This window comes from Psammomys obesus, unplaced genomic scaffold, assembly GCF_907164565.1.
Source record: "Psammomys obesus unplaced genomic scaffold, mPsaObe1.curated_primary_1811, whole genome shotgun sequence".
NCBI classification, from domain to species: domain Eukaryota; kingdom Metazoa; phylum Chordata; class Mammalia; order Rodentia; family Muridae; genus Psammomys; species Psammomys obesus.
Genome location: NW_026587556.1, coordinates 3,144,965 through 3,167,320, shown reverse-complemented (window position 1 = coordinate 3,167,320; position 22,356 = coordinate 3,144,965). Strand labels below are relative to the sequence as shown.

The following is a 22,356-nucleotide window of genomic DNA, read 5'->3' as shown; positions in this document are numbered from 1 at the left end:
AGATGTCGGCAGGTTTACCTAGGCTGAAAAGTTACAGAGTCTGCTACATGGCTGACATTTCATTAGATAAAGCTTTGCATCCTGAACCAATAGAATAGAATATTGGGGTGGGGTGGGGGTGAGAGTGGGAGTGATGTGCTGAAGGAGCATGGGATAATGTTGTTCTCTGGAGTGCCAGACTATAGGACAGAGGAGGCAGGACTTTTTGAAGATCAGGGTATTTCTTAAAACTATCGCTCTGTTCTAAGTCAGTGGTGCTAGCCATTCTTCAGGTTGATGTCAAGCTCTACAGAAATGCAAAATAAAAACTACTTCACTGCCTTTAGTCTCTCGAATATTAAGCCATTTCTCTAGCCCTATTTTGCCTGTTTTTAATATTGGTTCTTTGTGCCCTTATTGCTGTGTTTTAAGGTTTGTTTGTTTGAAACATATTTTCGATAATTCATTATTCAAAATATCTTTTACAAATACTTTTCCTGTTTTTTTTTCCCCCTGGTTTTTCTCTATTTTTTTTTAAAGATTTATTTATTTTATTATGTATACAATGTTCTGCCTGCATGTACACCTGAACATGAGAGTCCATTACAGATAGTTGTGAGCTACCATGTGGTTGCTGGGAATTGAACTCAGGACTTCCAAAGAGCAAGCAGTGCTCTCAACCTCTGAGCCATCTCTCCAGCCCCATTCTCTGTTTTTTTGAGAGGGTCTTTTACAGACATTAAATAGACAGCATGTTTGATGAAGTCCAGTCTGTCAGCTCGCTCTTCTGTGGGCTGTGCTTTTAACGCTGCATGGAGAAAGCCATCAGCACACCTCCATCATGCAGATTTTCTTCTCAGAGTTTCATAGTTTCGTGTTCCACCATGTGGTCTGTAATCTGTTTCAAGTTTGTAGAAGACGTAAGGTCCACGTGTCACCTTGTTGATGTGAGTCAATTGAGTGTGTTTACATACGTGTATTTCTGGAGTCCATCTGTCTTTCCACTCTGTCTGTGAGTACCTTGTCAGGGCCACCACCATTTCTGGTTTTATAAAGTGCTGACCACAACTCTGAAGCCTGATTGTCTGTGACTAGACTCCTAGCAATAATACCACACTGTCTTGATAACTGTGGCTTCGTAGTGTGTTTTAAAGGCAGGCAATTACATCCACTGCTTTCCTCCAATTGACTATTCTGGATTGTAGGAAATCCACTTTCTGTATCAATTTGTCAATATTCAAAAATAGCTTGCTGGGACTTTTGAGTTGGATTGAGTTGACTCTGTAGGTCACCTTGGGGAGAACTGAGGGCCTGTATCAATCATTACTGTTCCTGATTTCCTACAAATAGCAGGTATACCATCTGGTGGTGGTGCACGCCTTTAATCCCAGCACTCAGGAGACAGAGGCAGGTAGATCTCTGAGTCTGAAGCCAGCCTGGTTACAGATCAAGGGAGTCCAGGACAGCCAGGGCTGTTACACAGGAAAACCTTATCTTGAAAAACCAAAAACCAAACCAACCAAACAAACAAACGAAACAAAACAAATAGCAGGCACCCTGTACTGAAGGAGCCTCTTACAGTCCTGGCTATATAGTTCAGTACATTTTGCAAACTCCACATGATGACCCAGGTTTAAAAGCCATATGGATTTGTTAAATCTTTACCAGCTTTTCTACTAATGACAAAAATGCAGCATAACAGAATAGAAAAATGGACTATCTATAAAATTATTTCCTTGATATCTATGTAGTAAATAATTTCTAATAAATAATTTAAATTTAAATTTAATTTAAATTTAATTTAAATTTCATTTTAATTGTACATTAGACTCATATATGTGTATGTGTGTACACACACATGTCTATATATATGATGGCATCACCTGTTGTAAATTTGACCCTGTGGTTGACCCAAACTCTTTAGAGGTGGCCCATCCTGCTTGTCTTTGCAATTCCCACACCGAGCCCAGCAGCCTGACATTCCTCAGTTGGTAGCAGCAAACCTTTTCTCTGGCTCCGAAGGGCACTGGGTTGAAAGAACAGTCTGCGTGGAACTCAGCTGGTAAATGTACGGTATATGAGCTTCCTTTCTTGTTGTGACCAAGAACCCAACAGAAACATCTTAAGAGAGGAAGACTTTGTTTTGGCTCTCAGTTTCAGGGATACACACTACCACGGTAGGGAAGGCGTGCTGGACTTCCTGTGGAGGGGGGGGTGTGTGGTGACAGCTTCTCATCATGGAAGATCAGAAAGCAAAGACTAACAGCAGAAGTGGGTGACAATGTACAAAGCCCTACCCACGATAACCTAAGTCCTCCAAACCTGGCCTCACATCCCAGAGGCTCCACGACCTCCCCAAACAGGGCCAGCTTCTGGGAACCAAGTGTGCAAACATGTGAGCCCGGAAGGGACCTTTTAGATTTGAACTGTTACACAGGGGTTTGCTCCTTTCTTTGCACTGGGTTGTGAGACACTGGGTAGAACCCTAACCAGCGGCCTCACTGCCTTGGCGGAGCCACGGAGCTCACTGGAAGATATGCAGATCTGAAGCCATTAAGGGCAAGGTAATAACAGGGCACAGCAGGGACCATCCAGGCTGCAGATGCTAGCTGCCATCCATCAGCCCGGCAGGCCTCTGCCTGCAATTCTGGACACGCAACAATCCTTTCAAGCTCCAACAAGATCTGTTTCATAGATTGGTGGGTCCTTGAGCTTTTTTTTTTCCTCTGGGAGAAGATCAGATAGCTCCGGTTTATTTGGTAATTTTTAACTTTACCTCTAGTGCGGAGTTTATAGGACAAGGAACCAGCGCTACCAGGCAAGACTGCAGATTTGCTTAGACTAGATACGTGGTATCTTTAACTCTAATAAGAGAGGTGTCCTGTCCACTGCCAGTCCAAATACACCATGTTTTCCCTTAAGCCAGGTCAAAAAAAGACCTCTTGAACCCAGTTGTCTGGGTATCTTGGAAGAGAGAAAGAATGTCACGAGTTTGGAAATCACCTGCTCAGCGCTACGCACCTGGTCTTGTCATCTCCCTGCCTCAGCTTCTCATGGTTGGAAGCATTTCATGTGAGACTGAAGATGATACCTTTGGATAGACACCTGATGTTGAAAATGCTTAAGCTGGATGGCAGGATGGCTCAGTAACTAACACATATGCTTCCACTCCGAGGACTTGAGTTCAGTCCCCCAGGACCCATGTGGTAGGAGGAGAGAACTCAGACATGTCCTCTGACATCCAGAGGATGTCATACTCTGGCATTTGCACACACATGGAAACACACAGACACACAGACACACAGACACACACACATACACACACACACACACACACACACACGTAGACATAATTTTTAAAACTTTAAAAATGTTAAATAAATAAATAAACATATTCAGACACGGTGTAATGGTTCACACCTGTAATCCTCACGTTTGGAAGATAAAGGCAGGAGAATCAGTCCAGGGTCAGTCCAGTCCAGTCAGCTGCATAGCTGCTAGTTCAAGGATGGCGGCTGGAGAAATGGCTCAGTGGTTAGGAACCCCAGTTGCTCTTCCAGAGGGCTTGATTCGATTCTCAGCACCCACATTGTGGTTCATAACCATCTGTAACTCCAATTACAGCTGATCCTGTGACTTCTGGTTTCTGTGGGCATGCGCATGTGGCCTACATTCACAGACACACATGCACATACATATAAATAAAAAAAAAAAATGTGTGTTAAAAAACCCAAACAACAAAAAGTGAGTAATAGAATTTCTCTTTCCATCTTTTGATAAGCAAATCAAACCAAAACCCATTTGATTCTATCTTCCTTAGAGAACATCAGCTTGCTTTCTCTAGATTGCCGCTGTGCATCCCTGACCCTGACCTTGCAATGGCTTTCCCCTCCTCTGTGCTCTGCCCACAAGATGGTCTGGTCCTGGATCATGGCCTCACTGGGAACAAACCCTGCAGCTAATACTCTGTGGTTTTCCTCTCTGCCTCTCTCTCTGCAGGTCCCGTTGCTTTTTGGCACTCTCCACACCTCCCTTGTTTGCCCTTCTGGACCTGCTCAGGGCTGTAGAAAGATGTTGTCATTCCCAGCCCCCACAGCCCTCCAGTGGCCTGATGCTGATCTAGGTTAATGTCCTGGTCAGGTATTTTGGTGATAATATCAGATACATTTATGGAATTTGCCTTGTCAGCTCTGAGGCTTACTGTCCCTCTTTTTGATGGTTGGGGATAATAGAATGCCAACTTTGGTTCCCACTGGCACCACAATAAACCCACATTCCCCAATGCCACTCATTGTTTCTGAGACAGGAGGACTTTTTTCTTTTCTTTTTCTTTTTTTTTTTTTTTTTTTTTTAAACTAGGAGGACTTTTTTCTATAATGAAACTCCCCAGAAATAAACATCTAAAAGAAAACTGTAGTATTCTGACAATATGGCCAGCAGCTTTGACTTATTACTATTTTTTGGACCAAGTCAAGATTAAATATTTGTGGTTAAGCCAGGCCTTGTTAGGGCCTGTAATCCTAGCTAATTGGGAGGCTGCTGCAGGAGGATCAAAGGTTAGAGGTTGGCTTGAGCTACCAAATGAGTTCAAAGCCAGCCTAGGTATCTAAGTGAGACCCTGTGTCTCAATAAAAAAAAAAAAAAAATGATGAAAATAGAACCGAGGGTATTTCTCAGTGGCAGAGCACTTACCTAGTATGTGTGAGGCTCTAGGTCCAGCCCTTTGTACTAAAAATATATGTGCATACATGTATACACACACACATGCACATACACATATTACAGGGGTTTTTGTTGCTGTGAAAAGACACCGTGACCACTGCAACTCTTATAAAGGAAAACATTTACTTGGAGCTGGCTTACAGTTCAGAGGTTTAGCCCTTTATCAGCATGGTGGGAAGCATGGCAGGATGCAGTCAGGCATGGTGCTGGAGAGGGAGCTGAGAGTTCTACATCTGGAGCCACAGGCAGCAGGAAGAGAGAGCGAGCCACTGGGCCTGGCTTGATTTCTAAAACCCCAAACCCACCCCTTAGTGGCACACTTCCTCCAACAAAACCACACCTACTCCCACAAAGCCCACACTTCCTAATAGCGCCCTTCCCTATGAACCTATGGGGCCCACGTATTCAAACCACCACACCATCCCTATATGTGTATGTTTACACATATACACACATATATGCATTGTAAATATACATATACACAAACAGGTATATATATGTGTATATATGGTGTACGTAGGTATATGTGTGTACACATACAGACAGGCATGCACATATAGATGTGTACCCATACATGGATATAAATTCTCGGAAAGGCATGAAGGAGTCACAGGTGTCTATAATTTAGTTGTTTTCCTGTGATAGTCTGAACGTTTTTCCTTAATAATGATATCGGACATTTTTCTAATTGACTGATGTCCAGGCTTCTTCTCATCGCTTCGGAGCTCTGTTGACTGTCACAATACATTTGGTTTCATGAGTGGGTTAGAATTTCCTGTGGGCTTCAGTTGGTGTAGGCGTCTAGTAAAACTACCCTCTTACACCGTGGACAGTGGAGACAGATGTAATTTTATAGAAAATGATCCAGCTGTATCTATTGCTGATTGAGTGAGCAATCTCATTTTAAAGGCAGGACCCCAGAGAAGGCAGAGTGCACGACACACATAGAGGCACTAGAAATTGAGGAGTTACAGTCGTCTCCGTGTCTGTTGTTTGGCACTGACTGAGTAAGCAATGGCACACTCGCACTGTGTAAGACCATAAAAAAGATGAGAGAAAGCTAGGCACGGGGCCTCCTGCCTGTAAGCCCAGCACTTAGCCAGAAAGTCAGGAGTTCAAGTCCAGCCCAAGCTACATAAGATAGGTAGGCAGACAGGCAGACTGACTGACTGACTGACTTTGACTGATGGACAACTGGCTTTAAAAGAAATTCCAGGTGTGCTCAGGAAGCGAGGGTGCCAACTGCCAAGTCTGAAGATCACAGTTCTGTCTCTAGGACCACAGGAGAGATGGCTCAGTAGTTAAGAGCACGTGCCATGCTTGCAGAGGTCAGAGGTTCAGTTCCTAGCACCTATGTCGAGCAGGTCACAACCACCTGTAACTCCAGCTCCAGGGATTGAATACCCCCTTGTGGCTTATTCAGATATCTGCACGTACTCACATGTAACACACACACACACACACACACACACACACAAAACGGACCTGGAGAGATGGCTCCGTAATTAAAGTGTGTGTTGCTCTTGCAGAGGACCCAAGTTCAATTTCCAGCAGCCATTTCGGGTGGCTCACAATTAGCCACAACTCAAGCTCTGGGGGATCTGATGCCTCTGGCCTCCAAGAGCGCTGCATTCTAGCACACACACATGTACACACACATACATGTAAATGAAAATAAAAATAAATCCAAAAATATTTTTAAAGGATAATTTTTTAAAAGATAAGAAACATTTTAAATAAAAAAAATAAAATACTTAAAATCCATGTTAAGGTGTGAGATGAAGTGCTCTTTCTCGGGCTCGCACGCTATCATGCAGCTCAGAAAGATCACAGAGCCATCGGTGTGTGATGTTACACACGCCCCTACATGGCCGACAAGCCTCTGTTTCCAATATCACCGGTATTACCAGACTGGTGTGTGTGAACGAAAGGGATCTAAGGAGATATTCCCGCCCTCTGTAATATCCATGTCCTGTGGTCTACCTGTGTTTGCACGTGCCAACTGTAATCACCTGTGAAGTGCTCTGTGATATTTATGAACAATAACCAACTCTACTCCATGTACAAAGGGAAAATCCATGGTCTTTCATCTCTGTACCTGCAGCGTGAGTTTGGAATTTCACTCAGCGTCTCGACTTCTCAGTTCCAGCAATAGCTAAGGTTTTGACCCACACTTCAACTCCAGCTGTGGCAGGCCTAACCCACTGAGGAGAAACAAAGAGCTAATCTGCAGATTTTTTCTCATCAGAGCAATTGCCATGACATTTCTTTCAAATTTCTGTTCTTCTGTACTTAGGTTTTCATTCACAGTGAAGAGGTTCCTACACCTAGCCTCGCTTGAATCCCTGCCTACCTTTGTGCTGTCTTTGTTCTATCTGGGCTTTTAACACTGACTCCTGAGATGTTGATGTTTAGATGTACAGCCAACATGATATTGAAAGGATACAAACTGAGAGCATTTTCTTTAAAATCAGGACCAAGATGTCCATTCTCTGCTTTTTTATTTAATATAGTGCTCAAAGTCTTGGCTATAGCAATTACACAAGAGAAGGGCAGAAAGGGAATAAAAACAGGAAACAAAAAAGTCAATTTATCCCTATTTACAGATAGCATGACATTACTTCAATGACGCCATGAAATCTACTAGATAAAGCTCTGATATCTAATAAACACAGTAAAGTTGCAAGATACAAAATAAATATAAAAAATAAGAGCAATAACTTTCATATATACCAACAATATACCACAGAGAAAGAAATTGGGAAATATATCTTATTCAAAGTAGCTTTTTTAAAAAGTACCTAGGAACACAACTAACTTTAAAAAAAAAAAAAGACCTCTACAATGAAAATTTGTAGACCCTCAAAAAGGAAATCAAAGAAGATATTAGATGATGGGAAAACCTTCTATTCTTACGGATTGGCAGAATTAATATTGTGAAAATGACTATACTACCAAAACTAACCTACAGATTTAATGCAAACCTATCAAATTTCTGATGTCACATTTCACAGATCTAGGAAGAAAATAACAAAAACAAAAAACCAAGAATTCACATGGAACCACAAAAGACTGTAGATACCTAAAGCAAAACCAAGGAGTAAACAAACAAAACAGTAGGAAGCATCACAATACTGACTTCAAATTATACTACAGAGCCAGAGTGACAAAGTCAGCCTGGGACTAGATGAAAACAGATAGACCAATAGAACAGAATAGAGGGCCAGAAATAAACCAATAAAGCCACGCCCACCTAATTCTTGACAAAGGAGGCAAAGTGGGGGAGAGGGAAATAGCCTGTTTAATGAATGGTGTTGACAAAACTGAACCTCCAGCAGCAGAAGAATAAAATTAGATTTATATTATTTAATTTTCAAATACATTTATTCAGTCCTTTTATGGAATGCACTGTCTTTGTCTTTCTAGCTGTCTGAATGCAGCTGGCTCCTTTCTTGGGTTCCCCTCCACCCTCTTTCATGCTTCATCGGGTAGCATTTCACTCTAAACCTTTCCCCTCTGCTGAGGACCTCTTCCTTGTATATGCTTCTTGCCTCCCAATATCTCCACTCCTAGTTAGTTAACCTTTTTACTTTTTTGTTTTATTTTGTTTTAAGACAGAATCTGTCTTACCTGGAATTCACTGTGTAACCCAGGCTAGCCTCAAACATCCGATTCTCCTTCCACTTCCTGAGTTCTGGGATTACAGACAGGTGTTACTTACACCTATTTTATGCTATGATTGGCGATCAAATCCTGGGCCTTGTGCATGCCAGGCAAGTACTCTACCAACCGAATTACATCCTCAGCACTGAGTTAAACCTACTTCGAACACAACCTAGAACTGGCTTCCGGACAGAGAATGAGGTTCCTTTTCTCTCAGGGGCAACTAGAGTACTTAAGAGTGAGGCCCATGTGTTAGGCTGGGGTGTGGAAAAGGCTTTCCACAGAGTGTTACAGTTTAGCTCTTTTAGCATGAGGTCACCAATGACAATGGAAGCTCTAGCGTTCCAAAGCCTATGGTGATACCAAAGTGTTACAGCTCTTGGTTAAGCAGTTATGCTAAGCACCACAGAGGTGCAGATGAAAGCTCAGGCCTGGTTGGCTTGCAGCCGTGACAACCCTCAGGCAGGACTCTCAGGCAGTCATGGTGGAAGGCTGCTGGTAATAGCCAGTCAGCAGCAGGCATGCACCCCCGGAGCATTTATTTGAAATCAGGGATTTATAAACCTTGGACAGTAGGAGGGATTCCTAGGGTAAATAAATGTGTTTGATTTGTTGGGGTCACGAGGTCAGGGACACTTGATTTTGGCATATAGTGGTACAGCACCTCATTTTCCATGCAGCAGCATGGTCCTATCACAGGAAGGAGAATACGGTACTTAGGTGAGGGGGGGGGGAATCTCCAAGTACAATTGAAGGTCTCTGCTGGACTAGATCCTTATAGGGTTGGGGCATTTCTAGGAATTCCCAGATGCTTGTTGGAGTGATTTTCTGATCAGGAAAGGGGCTGGCCTATAACCTGCCCTGAGGGTTATGTAATGCTCCTTACAAGACCTGGGTCACCCAGATCAAGGGAAACTTCTAGACCCCTGCTGAGAAAAGGGAGTCTGTCATCATAGGCAGAGTACAAATAAATGGCTATCTGGAGACGTCAGACTTCAGCCTTGTCCAGCAGAGCCCCACATAGGATGAGAGGGGAATAGCGAGATAACATGAATGTGTGAGGTTTGTAAACTTTTTTTTTTAACTTTTGAGATCTTTTTCATTTGAAGGTAATCTTAATGCTATTAAATTCACAAATGCTATTTTTATTACCCAATCCTAATCATCTAAAACACACATTGCAAACATACAAGTATCTATTCTCTCCGCATGTCAGTGCCCATTCATTATGGTTTTAGAAATGGGGAGAATAGCTTTCCCCTTAAGTTGCAAGTCAGTAGGTGTTTCTTTATAGTCAACTTCACCAAATTCATACAAAATAGTAATTAACAATTACTATTTTAATTACTTCTTTACTGGTTGACTCACAAGGAAACACCTTCAAAACTGCATTTTGTTAAAGTTTCTGTACTAAAATGTAGAAAAACTGAACTACACAAACATTGAAAAGTTGAGAATTCCTTAATTTTTTATTCCTGGTACCACTACCACAATTTACAGGACAATATACCTGATGTAATGAAAAGAAAAAGAATATGACAAAGTCTGTGTTCAAGCCTCAGCCCCTGCCTTCCCTGTGTTCCTGTTCCCTATCCCCTGTGTTCCTGCCACCACTCAGGTATTTCCCTGGCTAATTTTATACCATTCTGGGAGTGTTCTGCTTCCAGCCCTATTGTCTGTAAATGAGGTCCAGCACCTACTTGCTATCTTGCTCTTCACTTCTAATACTTAGTAACTCTGAGGAATTTCTGGCTTTTCAGTGTCCTTGTCAGCTGCCGTAGGCTCTGAGAAAATGCCTTATTCTGCAACTGTCTACTTTCCAGACCCTCACAGGACAAGTCTCAACCATCTTTGTGTCTGGGAAGTGGCCTCTGACTTAGCTTTATCTTATTTATAGTTTTTATGGTATTATTTGTGGCCTTGGTGTTTGCTTTGTGTTTTTCAAAGACAGCCTGGCCTTGAACTTCAGCGATTACCTCTCAAGTGCTAGGATTACAAGCATGCACCAATGCTTCTGGTTTTATGTGGTGCTGGGGACGGACCCCTGAGCTTCACACATGCTAGACAAGCACTCTGCCAACTAAACTATATTCCCTGCCCCCTACTCCCTTGCCTTGTTCCCCCTACCCCCAGCCTCCACAGACAAGATCTCCTATAGCCTAGGCTGGCTTTGAACTCCTGATCCTCTTACCTTCACCTCCCAAGTGCTGGGGTTGTAGAGGTATGCACCACCACACCCAATTTGTATTTGTATGTGTGTGTTGAGATAGGTTCTCACTGGAGTCCAGACTGATGTCTACAATCAGCAAATCTTCCTGTTTCAGCTTCCCAAGTTCGGGGACTTACAGCTGCCAACCATCGCACCCAGTTTGGGGTTTTAACTTTTTTGTGGTGCTGGGGATTGAGCCCAGGACCCACACATCCTAGGCAAGCACCCCCCTCACTGAGCTACATCCCCAACCCTCTCTGGTACTTTCAGTCCACTGGGGCTGCATGGGCATCTCCCGGGGTCCTCACAATGTTTGGCCTGGCCTTTTGTTTATGCCTGTGGTTCTTCTCCCCGAGTAACCTCAGGTCAGGGGTTCAAGTCCTTGGACCTGTGGACGTTCCTACATGCAGCTTCTGCACATTAACAGCTCAATAAAGCAATGTGGAGTAAAGGCAGGGGCGCTGTTTCAACAAGACCAAAGTAAAATACACCACAAAATAAGACTTTTCTGATTTTCCTGTTGGAAAAATTCACATTAAAGTGGCACAATTAGCAGGCCTGGCTTGATTTTTGTTTCAGTTTATTCTTGAGGCAGGGTCATGCCACATAGCCTGGACTGGCCTGGAACTCTAGGACAACAGGCATGGGCCACTGTACCTGGCCAACCTTGTCACTCTTCTGTCTTCAACCATTTCACAGTAATTCTGGATCCTGCTCACTGCCAACATCCTGAGGGTGACTCTGACCAACTGGTGTTGGTCTGATATTCTTTAGATGATGAGAAATCAAGTAAAATGAGCCAGGCAATATAGTTTTGACTTCTGGGAAACATTGTGTCTTAACAGGGTCCTCTATACCATGAAATCTATAAACTTTTGACCTCTCTCTCTCTTTCTCTCTCTCTTTCTCTGACTTGGAGTTTCTGTTCTGTCCTTGTGGCCCACACTTCCGATTCTTTGAGCAGAATTGACTGTGTTGATGTAAGAGTGAGCAGGCCTGCCCAGGCCTGTGGAAACTCTGCAAATAGGAAAGGGCAGGTCTCCACAGGGCCCTCGAGGTGGGGAGTGTATGTAGGCTTTTGGGGGATGTGGCTCCCCAGGCTCTACCTTGGGACTGTGTGAGGCTATGCAGAGATGTTTGGGCCCCTTCAGGGGCCTCCTGCAGTTCTCTCACACACACAAATTCACACACATGAACACGCATATGTACCTCGGTGCACAAACACTATTTTTCTCCTTACCCCGTCTCTCCTTTTTCATATCCTCCCCACCCCCATCACTAAGAGAAGAAAGCACTACAGAAATCCTGTGGCTCCCAAGCCGGCTGGCTTTGTTGCTGCCCTGGAGAGGCAGGGACAGGCAGGAAAGTAGAAAACCAAAGCAAGAGTTCTCTCCGTTCCTAGGGGAAGGCCTGGCTGGTAGAATAGGAGTGTTCCTGTGGTGGTTGGAAAGTCTTGGGATGTACACTACAGAGCTGGGGTTAGTGAGTGTGGGGCTAGTGAAAAAGGCTTCTTGGAGGATGAGGAGAAGAGTAGCCACTACTTAAAATGCACTAAATGCGGTGACACCAGAGAGTTAGCGCTTACTCTGGTTGCTCCTAGGACAGTGTGTCATTGTAAAGCGCACCTTGGCCTTGAACTTGGAATCCTCCTACATCTGCCTCCTGAGCGCTGGTACCACAGGTGCGCCACTGTGCCTAGACACCCAGTAATTAAAAGCCCCGCAGAGAATCCAACAGAACCTGCACGTGCATGGGAGGCCCGTGTAGCTGGTGTGTGCCTGGGGTGAGAAGGCCCTAACTGCAGATGCCACTCCATCCATCACTGGAGTGGACCCTGAGCATGCCCCACATTCCAGGCTGAGTCCCCTGAAGAACCATCTCTGAGCATCACTCAAGACTCTCACACCTCGTTGGTGGAAACTTAACTAATGAAAAAGGTTGATATTGCAATTTACTCGTGGCTGTGATTTTATGAAGGTTGTTTTTTTGGTTTTTTTTTTAGGGAGAAGAAAATGACTTTCCAGACAGCACTGGAGATTCCCTTTCAGGTAAAGGACTGAGCAGTTATCAGGCTTCAGCAACAGCCAGGCAGATACAGTAACACTATTAAGCGAATGTGTGTATCTTGAGTGTAGCTTCATAGCTATTTGACAGTCAGCAGTTAGCTTTCATCTGTGCTGATGAGTGTGTGAGTGTGTGTGTACACGCGAGTTGTGTATGTGTCTGAGTGTGTGTGCATTTTTGAGTGTGTGTGCGTGTGTGTATGTTTGTGTGTGAGTCTGTAGGGGATGTTGCTTATTCCTGTGACCCAAACACCTCTGAGGAGCCTGGTGTCAGCACACACGTTTGGAACCCTGCCTCTTTCATGGATATGTCCCAATCTCTTTGTGTGCTTGAGGGGTTCACTTATCTGATGTGTTTGGATGGTGAATTCTCAGTCACTTCCGTATAATCCCTTCTGAAAGGCCGAAGTTACACTAGAGAGGGCAAGAGATTGCGGGAGGGGAGAGTCTATGAGAACTGTTTACAGCCTGTGTGCAGAAGAGAGAGACTGTCCATCCCAACTTGGCACAACCAACTACACAGCAAAGTGTGTCTTCATCTAAGTCTTCCCCACCCACCTGAAAGATTAGTAGAGAGGCTTTTCTCTGACGTGGGCCCCCTTGTCTGTGAAAGGTTGATTGGAAGGTTTACTGTTTGTGCCACCATCAGGACCTGGCACACTCCTGTGCTCACAGCCACTGACCTGTAGTTGCTCCTTGGGACTGTGGTTTCCATCTCAGCTCTGCATCTGACGCCCCCAAAGGAGCTGTGACAAACCTCCATGCCCTGCTGGCACTCCACACTAAATTGAAGTAGGACCTTGGTGGTCCCCCAGATGTAAGGAGGATTTCCCCCAGGGGTTGGAGGAGCTTAGTGGGTTCCATCTCTAGGGAAATAGAGGAACAATTGTTTCTTAAGAGCCATTATCCCACACCCACGGCTGGCCACTGGGCTGTGCTGTGTGCTAGAAGTGGGCTTTAATGGGTGATGTGTCTTTAGTCCTTGAAGCTGCCTTTGAGATTGATGTCAATTACCTGTGTTCACAGAGGGAGGCAGGGCTTGCCTCTCTGCCCATCCAAACCACACACTTGTGCAGCAGATAATCTGCATGGCCACAGGAGGCCATCTCCATAACAAGACTTTATCTTTCTTTTCCTTTCTGCGCCTCATGTGGTCCAAGCCTGCCTTGAACTAGCTCTGTAGCTGAGAATGCCCCCCAGATTTCTGATCCTCCATGCACTCTACCCACTGAGCTATCTCTACATCTCCTTGTTTGGAAGTAACCAACAGGACAAGAGTTCCTAAAGCATCTATGTGAATTTTCATAGAGATCTGTTTCTCAATCATCTCCTCTCTTTCCAAATCCAGAACTGGATCATAATTTTGTGTGCGGAGACCGATTCTGCACTGTTTTCCAGCAACATGTACTCCCTGTGGATGGCAATGGGTCTACCCTCCCCTCACCATGAATTCTCGCCACCGCTTCTGAAGTACAGTTAGGACAATGACACATCTACCTCCTTCGCTGGAGAAGCAGAGTCCTCTCTGTGTATTCACTCTGTATATTAACTGTGTGCATGTTTGTGGCAGTGGGCAGGGCTGACTTCCTTAGACAGGGCCTCGGAACTCACCATGTAGATCAGGGTGGTGAGGAACTCACAGAGATCCACCTGCCTCTGACTCCGAGTGCTGGCATAAAAGGTAGGCGCCACCGTGCCTGACCCAGCTTGTGATTTTAATAGGCAGCTTGAAATCTCCTCATGTAGCAAATCATGTGGATTCCAGTATTGCTCTTCCGCCTTCTTCACTGAGGCAGGGTCTTTTAATCAAACCCTAATCTTTTCAGCCAGCTTGCTCTGTGGATCCCTTCTCCACCTACTGAGTCGGAGTTGGGCTGTCACACTCAGCATTTGCAGGAAGTCTGGGGCTCTAAACTCCAGTCCTCACACTTGCTTGGCAATTCTTCAACCATTGAGCCATCTCCCCAGGCCCCTACTTTATCCTTGAGACAGAGTCATGCCAGGTAGCCCTGGTTGACCTGGAACTCAGGCTAGCATGGCAACTCTTTACCAGCGGAGACAGCTCCCCAGCCCGCCTCTGTTCAGATTCCTTACTCTCTTCCAGCCGCCACTCAGGTTTCCTATGTCGAAACCTGTCATCTTATCATAAAGGTCACACCCCCAGGACTCTCCAAGCCTGTGATCTTTAAACCCGAATTCAGACTCCAGAGCCAGTGTTGTGTAATCGCCACTGCATGTGGCCGAGTCCACAGCATGGCACCACCGAGGGCTTCAGTGGGTGGCTTCCTGATAACCCTTCCCCACTCACCTCACCTCCCACTCATGTCATTGCCTTCTGGTTATGCACTCTGCTGAGAGGACTGAAGCGGGGAAGGCCGCCCTTCTGGGGTGGGAACCAGTTCTTGGGTGAGGCCCAGGCTAGAGCCTGGTTTGCTCCTCGGCCTGCCTCCAGCTCCCTGCACACACCCCCGAGGCTGCTGGCCACACTTCAGACGGAGCCTCTGTGAGGGAAGAAAGCAGATAAAGCAGAGGAATGATAAGGAGGCTATAAATTCTGAATGAGAGCTCTCTGCCATTCCCCATGACACGTGTTTTCAAATATGTGCATGGAGCAGGCAGACCAGTTTTCTTTCCCTTCAAGAAATGTTGAGGGGTTGTGCAGTCACGATGACATCTCCACATGCTAGGTTTGGTGTCAGAACTGTAGGGAGGCTGGTGAAATGGATTAGTAGGGAAAAGTGCTCTCACATGGGGAGAGAAAATGGACTCCTGCAATTTGTTCTCTAACTTTCACTCATTGTGGCACACACACACACACACACACACACACACACACACACACACACAGAGCAACAACTGTAATTTTTTTTAAAGCTGTCAGGAGCAGGTGATTGGTGTGTGCATAAGCATGAGTTGGTTCTGGAACCCTCAGTCTGGCCAGTGGCACTACATACGAATTCGAGAACAGAGAAAACCATGGGTGAGAAAGGAAGGCGGTGTTATCAGCTCTTACTACCACTCCCAGGTGGACAGCCTTTCGCTGCCACTAAAAAAGTGGTTCTCGACCTGTGGGTTGTGACCCCTTTTGGGGGGGTTCAAATGACCCTTTCACAGGGGCTAAATACCAGATATCCTGCATATCAGCTATTTACAATTAATAACAGTAGCAAAACTGCAGTTATGAAGTAACAACAAAAAGAGTTTTATGGCGAATTATATCAAAGAGTGTCAGCATTAGGAAGGTTGAGAACCACAGCTATAAAGGGTAACACTGTGGGGGCTGGAGAGATGGCTCAGCTAGCAACCTTGCAGAATGAGGACCTGAGCTCTGTTGCCTGCAGCCCTGTAGTTACCCCATGACTGTGACCCCGACACTCAGGAGGAAGAGGTCCCTGGGGATCCTTGGCCAGCCAGCCTCCCCTACTTAAGAAACTCCAAACCAGTGAGAGGAACTGTCTTTTGATAAAACAGAATAAACAAACAAAATAGGCTCCGTGGGTAAAGTTCTTGCTGTGTACCTTCCTAACAGTAAAAGCCGGGTGCCTTGGAGGCAGTGAATGTTGGTAATATGAACAGTGGGATCCAGATGATCAGGTAGATCCCTGAGGCTTCCTGACCAGCCAGCCTCGCCTTCAAAGAGAGGTGGGGGGAGGGGGGAGTGGCACCCAAGGATTGATACTCAAGGTTCTTCTCCACACACACCTACCACACGTGTATGCACATTTACATACACACAGAATAACAGTGTGAGAGCAATGAGAAAGGACGATTCCAAGGATGGCTGTGTGACAGCTAGATGATGTCACCAATATGGTAGAAAAAGAAAGGGAACATTGCATGTGTGCGTGTGCGAGAGAGAAAGAGACAGGCCCGTGGCTAAGCTGTGCCCTCTCTGTCCTCCTGCAGGCGTCAGCAGAAACCAGCGGTGTAAGGAAGGCTGTTCCTGCTCCTCCTGCTCCCCCAGGGTTCCCACCATCAGCGACTTGCTCAATGATCAGGACTTGCTAGATGTGATCAGGATAAAGCTGGATCCCTGTCACCCAACCGTGAAGAACTGGAGGAATTTCGCCAGCAAATGGGGCATGCCCTACGACGAACTGTGCTTCCTGGAACAGAGGCCCCAGAGCCCCACGCTGGAGTTCTTATTCCGAAACAGCCAGAGGACTGTGGGCCAACTGATGGAGCTCTGCCGGCTTTACCACAGGGCTGACGTGGAGAAGATCCTGCGCAGGTGGGTGGACGAGGAGTGGCCCCACCGGGGACCCTCGGACAGTTCCATGCCCTTCTAGCATCCCCTTCCATCACGGGCCTTTCTGCTTGCTGGACCAGCATGAGTCACTTGGGAAGATGTGCCTTTTCAGACGAGGATGTGGAATGGGCAGCGGTTGTCCCTGAGGCTGGTGGCTTGTGGAAGGATGGGTTCTATTTCGGTGACAGGTTTTTCCTTTTTTGCACATCTGTTTTAATTTAATATTTGAACCTGGAGTTGGGGGAGGATATTTTGTAGGTCACAAAGGGCCAAAGCCTATGTTTGGGACCAGAATCATGCCAAGGTGGAAAGAAAATGACCCTCTCCTTAAATACTGTCGAGGACTGCAGTGGGATCCCAAACTGTCAATGGCTCTGGGTGCGGCCACGTTATACGATGCAGAACCTCTGCATTCCCAGCCAAGCAGAAGATGGCGTGGAAAAAGATACTGTATGATGTGGCCCGGGTTCAAGGGTCATCCCTTTTATTCAAACACTTTTGTCAACTGTGGGCTATCATTGGACTTAGTATTTTTAAAAGAAATACAAAGTGTATGGTTTGTAGGAGAGCAGAGCGGGTTAGTGTCATGGGAATGGTATTGACCATAGTATTCAATATGCCCTGGGGAGATGGCTAAGTGGTTAGAGTGCTCACCATACAAGCATGACGGCCACATAGATGAGGGGATGATGTGGCAGCCGCCTGTAATGCCAGCATTCAGAAGCTACACTAAAGCCTCAGGCTGGACTCTGGTTTGGGACCCAGCAGCTGAAATGATGGCTTTCAACTCTCTTCTGTGGGACAAAACAAAGAACAGAAACAAACAAAAATCAATTCTTAATGGTTTTTAAACCAGGAACTAAGATAAAAAATCTCCCCATAGAAACCACCACAATTCATTCATGGGGATTAGGGTATAACAATAGGGTTTCATATAGCCCAGATTCTTCTCAAACTTGACATATACCTGAGGCTGGTCTTGAACTTAGGATCCTCCTGAATTCATCTCCTGAATATTGGGGTTGCAGGGATGTGCTACCATGGCCACCCAAACTTGAATCCCATATACCACAATCTTCCAGAATGAATACTTTCCATACCTGGCCTGGGGCAGCCGATTCTGAGGAAATGTTTCCAGCAATTCAGCCTTCAAGCTGAACCTGTCATGATGCATCTCTAGAACACGGCTCTGGTTGTTAGGCGTCCCCTGAACTTGCCTTTCTAGGCAAGTTCAAAACTAGATCAAAACTGTCAAGCAGGGCTGGAGAGGTGGCTCAGCATTTAAGAGCACTTGCTGCTCTTCCAGAGGATGGGTTAGGGTCTCAGCTACCCACATGGAATGGCTCAGGACTGCCTGTAATACTAGCTCCTGGGGATCTGACACCCTCTTCTAGCCTCCAGCGATACCCATGAACACATGGAAAACACTCACACAAACACACACAAGTGAACCTCTGAGAGGCAATATCAAGCTAGGGCTGAGAATGTAGCTCCGTTGGTAGAGAGCTTGCCTAGCATGCCAGAAGCCCTGGGTTTGATCCCTAGCTTGGCATAAACTGGTGTGGCGGAACATGCCTGCAGTTCCAGCCCTTGGGAGTGAAAGCAGAGGATCAGAAAGTTCAAAGTTGCCCTCAGCTACAAAGTGAGTTTGAGGCCAGCCTTCGATATATGAGACCCTGCTTCAGAAACAAAAATGCCATGCAAGCCATGTGTGCTGGTGCGTGACCGTCACCCCAGCATTTTCCTCGTGAGGCTTGTTGGGAGCATGGCATCAGCGGACAGAAATGTGCTGGAAGGTTTCTTCAAGTTCACTCCGACTCTAAACGTAAAACAACTTTGATCTGTGTTGCATAAACAAAGCCACGTAGGAGTCTTGGCTGCAGTACAAATCAGCTTGCTGGAAGTTAACTTTATAACCAGTAAGTTCTACGGAGGCATGCGGACCCTGGCCCTTCACGGGGCAGAGAGCAGTGAGCAAGGAGGTCACCTGGCCACCAGTATCTGTTTTTATCATTTTGAGTTGTGTGTCTACGTGTGAGTGTGTGCACATGAGCGTAGGCCTTTGTGGGGACCAGTGGCATGAGGTCCCCTGGAGCTGTCATTACAGGTGGTTGTGAGTTGCCGGACATGGGAGTCGGGAACTGAACTCACGTCCTCTATGAGAATAGTATGAGCTCTTAACTAATGAGCCATTTCTCCATCCCATCGTCATTGACCCTTGAGGACTTTCCATTCCTGAGAACCTGTGAGCACGATACAAGCTGCTTGGGATGAGGTTGCTTTCCTATTCCAATGATGAAATCTCCCCAGCTATGTTTCCCAAAATATTTTTCTTTAAGCAAAATTTCCATCGGTAATGTTCTGGTGCTGAGGCCGAACAGCATACATTTTATTTGGTTGCACTCGTGAATAGTCAGATGAAAGGGGAGGACTCAAAGCCACACTGGACAGCTGTATGCAGAGGGACAGACACATACTCTTGGGGACCCACACCAGAGGAGCAGACCAAAACGTGGGATGCACTGTTAGCGCGGCGATGTTTTAAGCTGTGCTAGGATGTACGGTCTGTGCCTCTAAAAGACCGTGTACAAAGCAGCCACTTAATTCTGTAGCCGTGAATATTAATTCTTCAGTAACACAGGAACTCCAGCCCTAGACGGAAAACAGTGTGGTTCATGCTGTGCAGTAATGTTTATGCAGTGCTGCCCCCTGCTGGAGGATATACTCTAAGTCAGTTTCCTTTCAGAGACTGGCTCGGGTAGGTATCTTCCAGGCTGCACCACCAAGGCGAAGACAAAAGGGTATGACTGCTCCGTCCACTGATGGACACAAACACTATAAAGGGGGCCTGGCTGAGATGGAGCCTCTTTGTCTCCAGGATGTGCCCCGCGCAGTGGCTGCAGACAAGTCTCATGGTCTGGTACTCATCCGTCAGCACGAATGGGCTTTTCTCCTCAGGGACCAAGGGTACTGCTGTCTGCTTGCGTCTCTCGCTCTCCCAGTTTAACACCTAAGGATGCCAGGATGCAGTGGTCTTGCCCTCCCCTGTCTCCAACCATCTACTTTACAAAGAGATGTACTTTTAAAGACAAGATTAATAACAGAGACCAAACAGATTTTTCTCTTCCATTTTTCTGCTTTTTAGGCAGTTAAACAGATCTCCTTGGGTTTTGAGTGAAGACTTCCCTCCATGTCTTTTTAAGTTTTAACTACTCCTGCTACCCCTGATTTACAATTTTCCTCCCATTTGAAGCCATGGTGTTTCTGTCTATGCCACTTGTTCAGAGCCGGTCATATGAGTATGCATGTCTCAAATCACTCCTTTTCCACTGGCCAACAATATCCCCCCACCTCTGAGCTGGCAGCAAACATCTGCTTCACATTCTCACGTAAACATACAGAAACAACAATGCCACAGGCCTAGCAATGCCAAACCACTCTCTACTCTGGGTCCTCTAAAACCAAAGACCAATAATATCAATCCTTGTAACTGAAAGGCACTCACCTAGTTCTGCCCAGGCAGCGACTGAGAAACTTTTGCTGTCTCATTGCCTGCCTGGGACACAGATCCCACCCCTGACTCTTGGGTACTTGGTTATGAGTGCACAAGGAAGGGTGAGTCTTGCCTTTGTTGTCTTTAGAGAGAATAAAAGCCAAGATGCTGGGCCAAGTGCTGGGGCTACTGGAGTCTCAGCACTGGCGGATGGAACGCCTGTGGGTACGCCGGACCCAGACTTGAAGGGCTTTGGTGGGTCAGGTCCTGTGGCTGCGGAGGAGTATGGCTCTGGGAGTTACGTCTGGCAGGGAATTCCCGGATGATCAGGTGTACTAAAGGGACTGAAGTGGTCAGTGATGCAACTGGAAATGCAATGAGGAAGTCGCCCCGCTCTCTTGAAGCCCCTCATTTACTTCCTGGGTGCTCTGTGCTCTTCCATTTTGTGTGAGAGTCCAGGGTCCGCTGTCCTCTGCAGCACGCCCTTGGGAACATATGCAGGCCATTCCAACCTGAAAAAGGCAAAGCTTCTGAAATCCCTGCATCCCCGCGATGCCGTCCACATACCTTGGTGCTGTTCTTTGGCTCTGTCTACATCTTCATCTTCTGTATGATTCTGTTTTTCTTAAGAACAAGGAAATGTTTTTATAACTGTAATAATGGGTGCTACAAAATTAAAGATTGATGTCAACTGCTATTCCAGTGCCTCATTTTTTAAACGTGTATGTGTTTCTGGGAAGGGGTGTTTTGCCTGTATGTACATGCATGTAGAGACCGGAAGACAACTTTGGGTGTTAGCCTCACAAACACACACCATTCACCTTCTTTAAGACAGGGTCTCACATTGGCCTGGAGCTCATGGATTTAGGCCAGGTGAGATGGCCAATGAGCCCAGTAGATTTTCTTGTCACTGCCTCCCCAGCGTGGGAATAACAGGTGTATGCCACCACGCCCAGCATTTTTACACTGGTTATGGAGATCAAGCTCAGATCTCCATGCTTGAACAAAAAGCACTTTGCTGACTGAGACATTTCCTACTAACTACTTCGTGTAGATTCCAGTGTGGTCATCAGCTCACATGTCTTGTTAGCCCATCATCCCTCATTTGAGCACTTGATGGTTTTCTGAAATGAGTCCCAGATGCTGGAGATGCTGAGATGAAGTGCACCGCTGTACAGAGACAGAGTCACTGAGGGTGAGGACCAACAGGACTAGGGAATGTGGGCAAAGGTGGTCCAGGCATAGGCCCAAGATGCATTGAGCAGGAGGAAAGATGAGCAGTTAGCCTTTCAAGAGGATGTCCAGTGTACTGTGTCTGTATGTGAAGGCTCATCTTACTATGACTGCCTGCCTCTTTCGACTCAGTCCAACCTCTAAACTGTTAGAGATCCATGGGCTTACTGCCTCTGATTGCAGCCTCATCAACACCCCTGTCCCATGATTCATTCTCACAGTTTTGTGTCCCACCAGAGTTCTCCATATCCTTCATCCACCAGCAGCTCAGAATCCTTAAGACTCTTCTCTTCCTGGTCTATTTCCCTTTGGGTTGTTTTGGGTTTTGTTTTTGATACAGGGTCTCACTGTGTAGTCCTGGCTGCTCTCCAAAGCAATACTTCAACCCTTGCCATCTGAACCAATGATTGTGTGTGTGTGTGTGTGAGAGAGAGAGAGAGAGAGAGAGAGAGAGAGCACAGACACACACACATGGGTACACATGATGTGGGCTATGCATGCATGTGGAAGCTAGAGGTCAATCTCCAGTTTTCCAGCATCATTCCTCTGGTGCCCAGGGTTTCTCTCTGGCCTGGATCTCAGGTGTTAGACTGAGCTGGCTGTTAGCAAGCCACACACACACACACCTGTGTCTGCCTAGTAATCACTGGGATTACACCTGGATCTCAGGTATTAGACTGAACTGGCTGCCTAGCAAGACACACACACACACACACACACACACACACACACACACACACACACA

The 22,356-nt window shown here is 46.0% G+C and overlaps 1 protein-coding gene and 2 long non-coding RNA genes across 7 annotated transcripts in view; 1 reads left to right on the top strand and 2 right to left on the bottom strand.

Annotated features, from left to right (window-relative positions):
- Positions 1-16,925, top strand: part of Edaradd (EDAR associated via death domain) — a 36,643-nt gene extending 19,718 nt beyond the window's left edge. The window contains exons 5-6 of the mRNA XM_055603922.1: positions 12,576-12,621; positions 16,543-16,925. Coding sequence (XP_055459897.1) covers positions 12,576-12,621; positions 16,543-16,925 — 429 coding nt within the window. The remainder of the gene's footprint in view (positions 1-12,575; positions 12,622-16,542) is intronic.
- On the bottom strand, positions 3,387-14,873 carry LOC129674035 (uncharacterized). 3 transcript variants are annotated; one of them, XR_008719766.1, is made up of 3 exons: positions 14,248-14,873; positions 13,320-13,502; positions 3,387-3,646 (listed from the first exon to the last, which is right to left on the bottom strand). It is a non-coding gene; the product is annotated as an uncharacterized LOC129674035 (long non-coding RNA). The 3 variants fall into 3 exon arrangements; XR_008719765.1 differs by lacking the exon at positions 13,320-13,502; XR_008719764.1 differs by lacking the exons at positions 13,320-13,502; positions 14,248-14,873 and adding an exon at positions 3,852-4,009.
- A 2,271-nt stretch (positions 16,926-19,196) lies between the features above and the next one.
- Positions 19,197-22,356, bottom strand: part of LOC129674034 (uncharacterized) — a 4,848-nt gene continuing 1,688 nt past the window's right edge. For all 3 annotated transcript variants that reach the window (XR_008719762.1, XR_008719761.1, XR_008719763.1), the window contains exon 3: positions 19,197-20,890. This is a non-coding gene — a long non-coding RNA (uncharacterized LOC129674034). The remainder of the gene's footprint in view (positions 20,891-22,356) is intronic.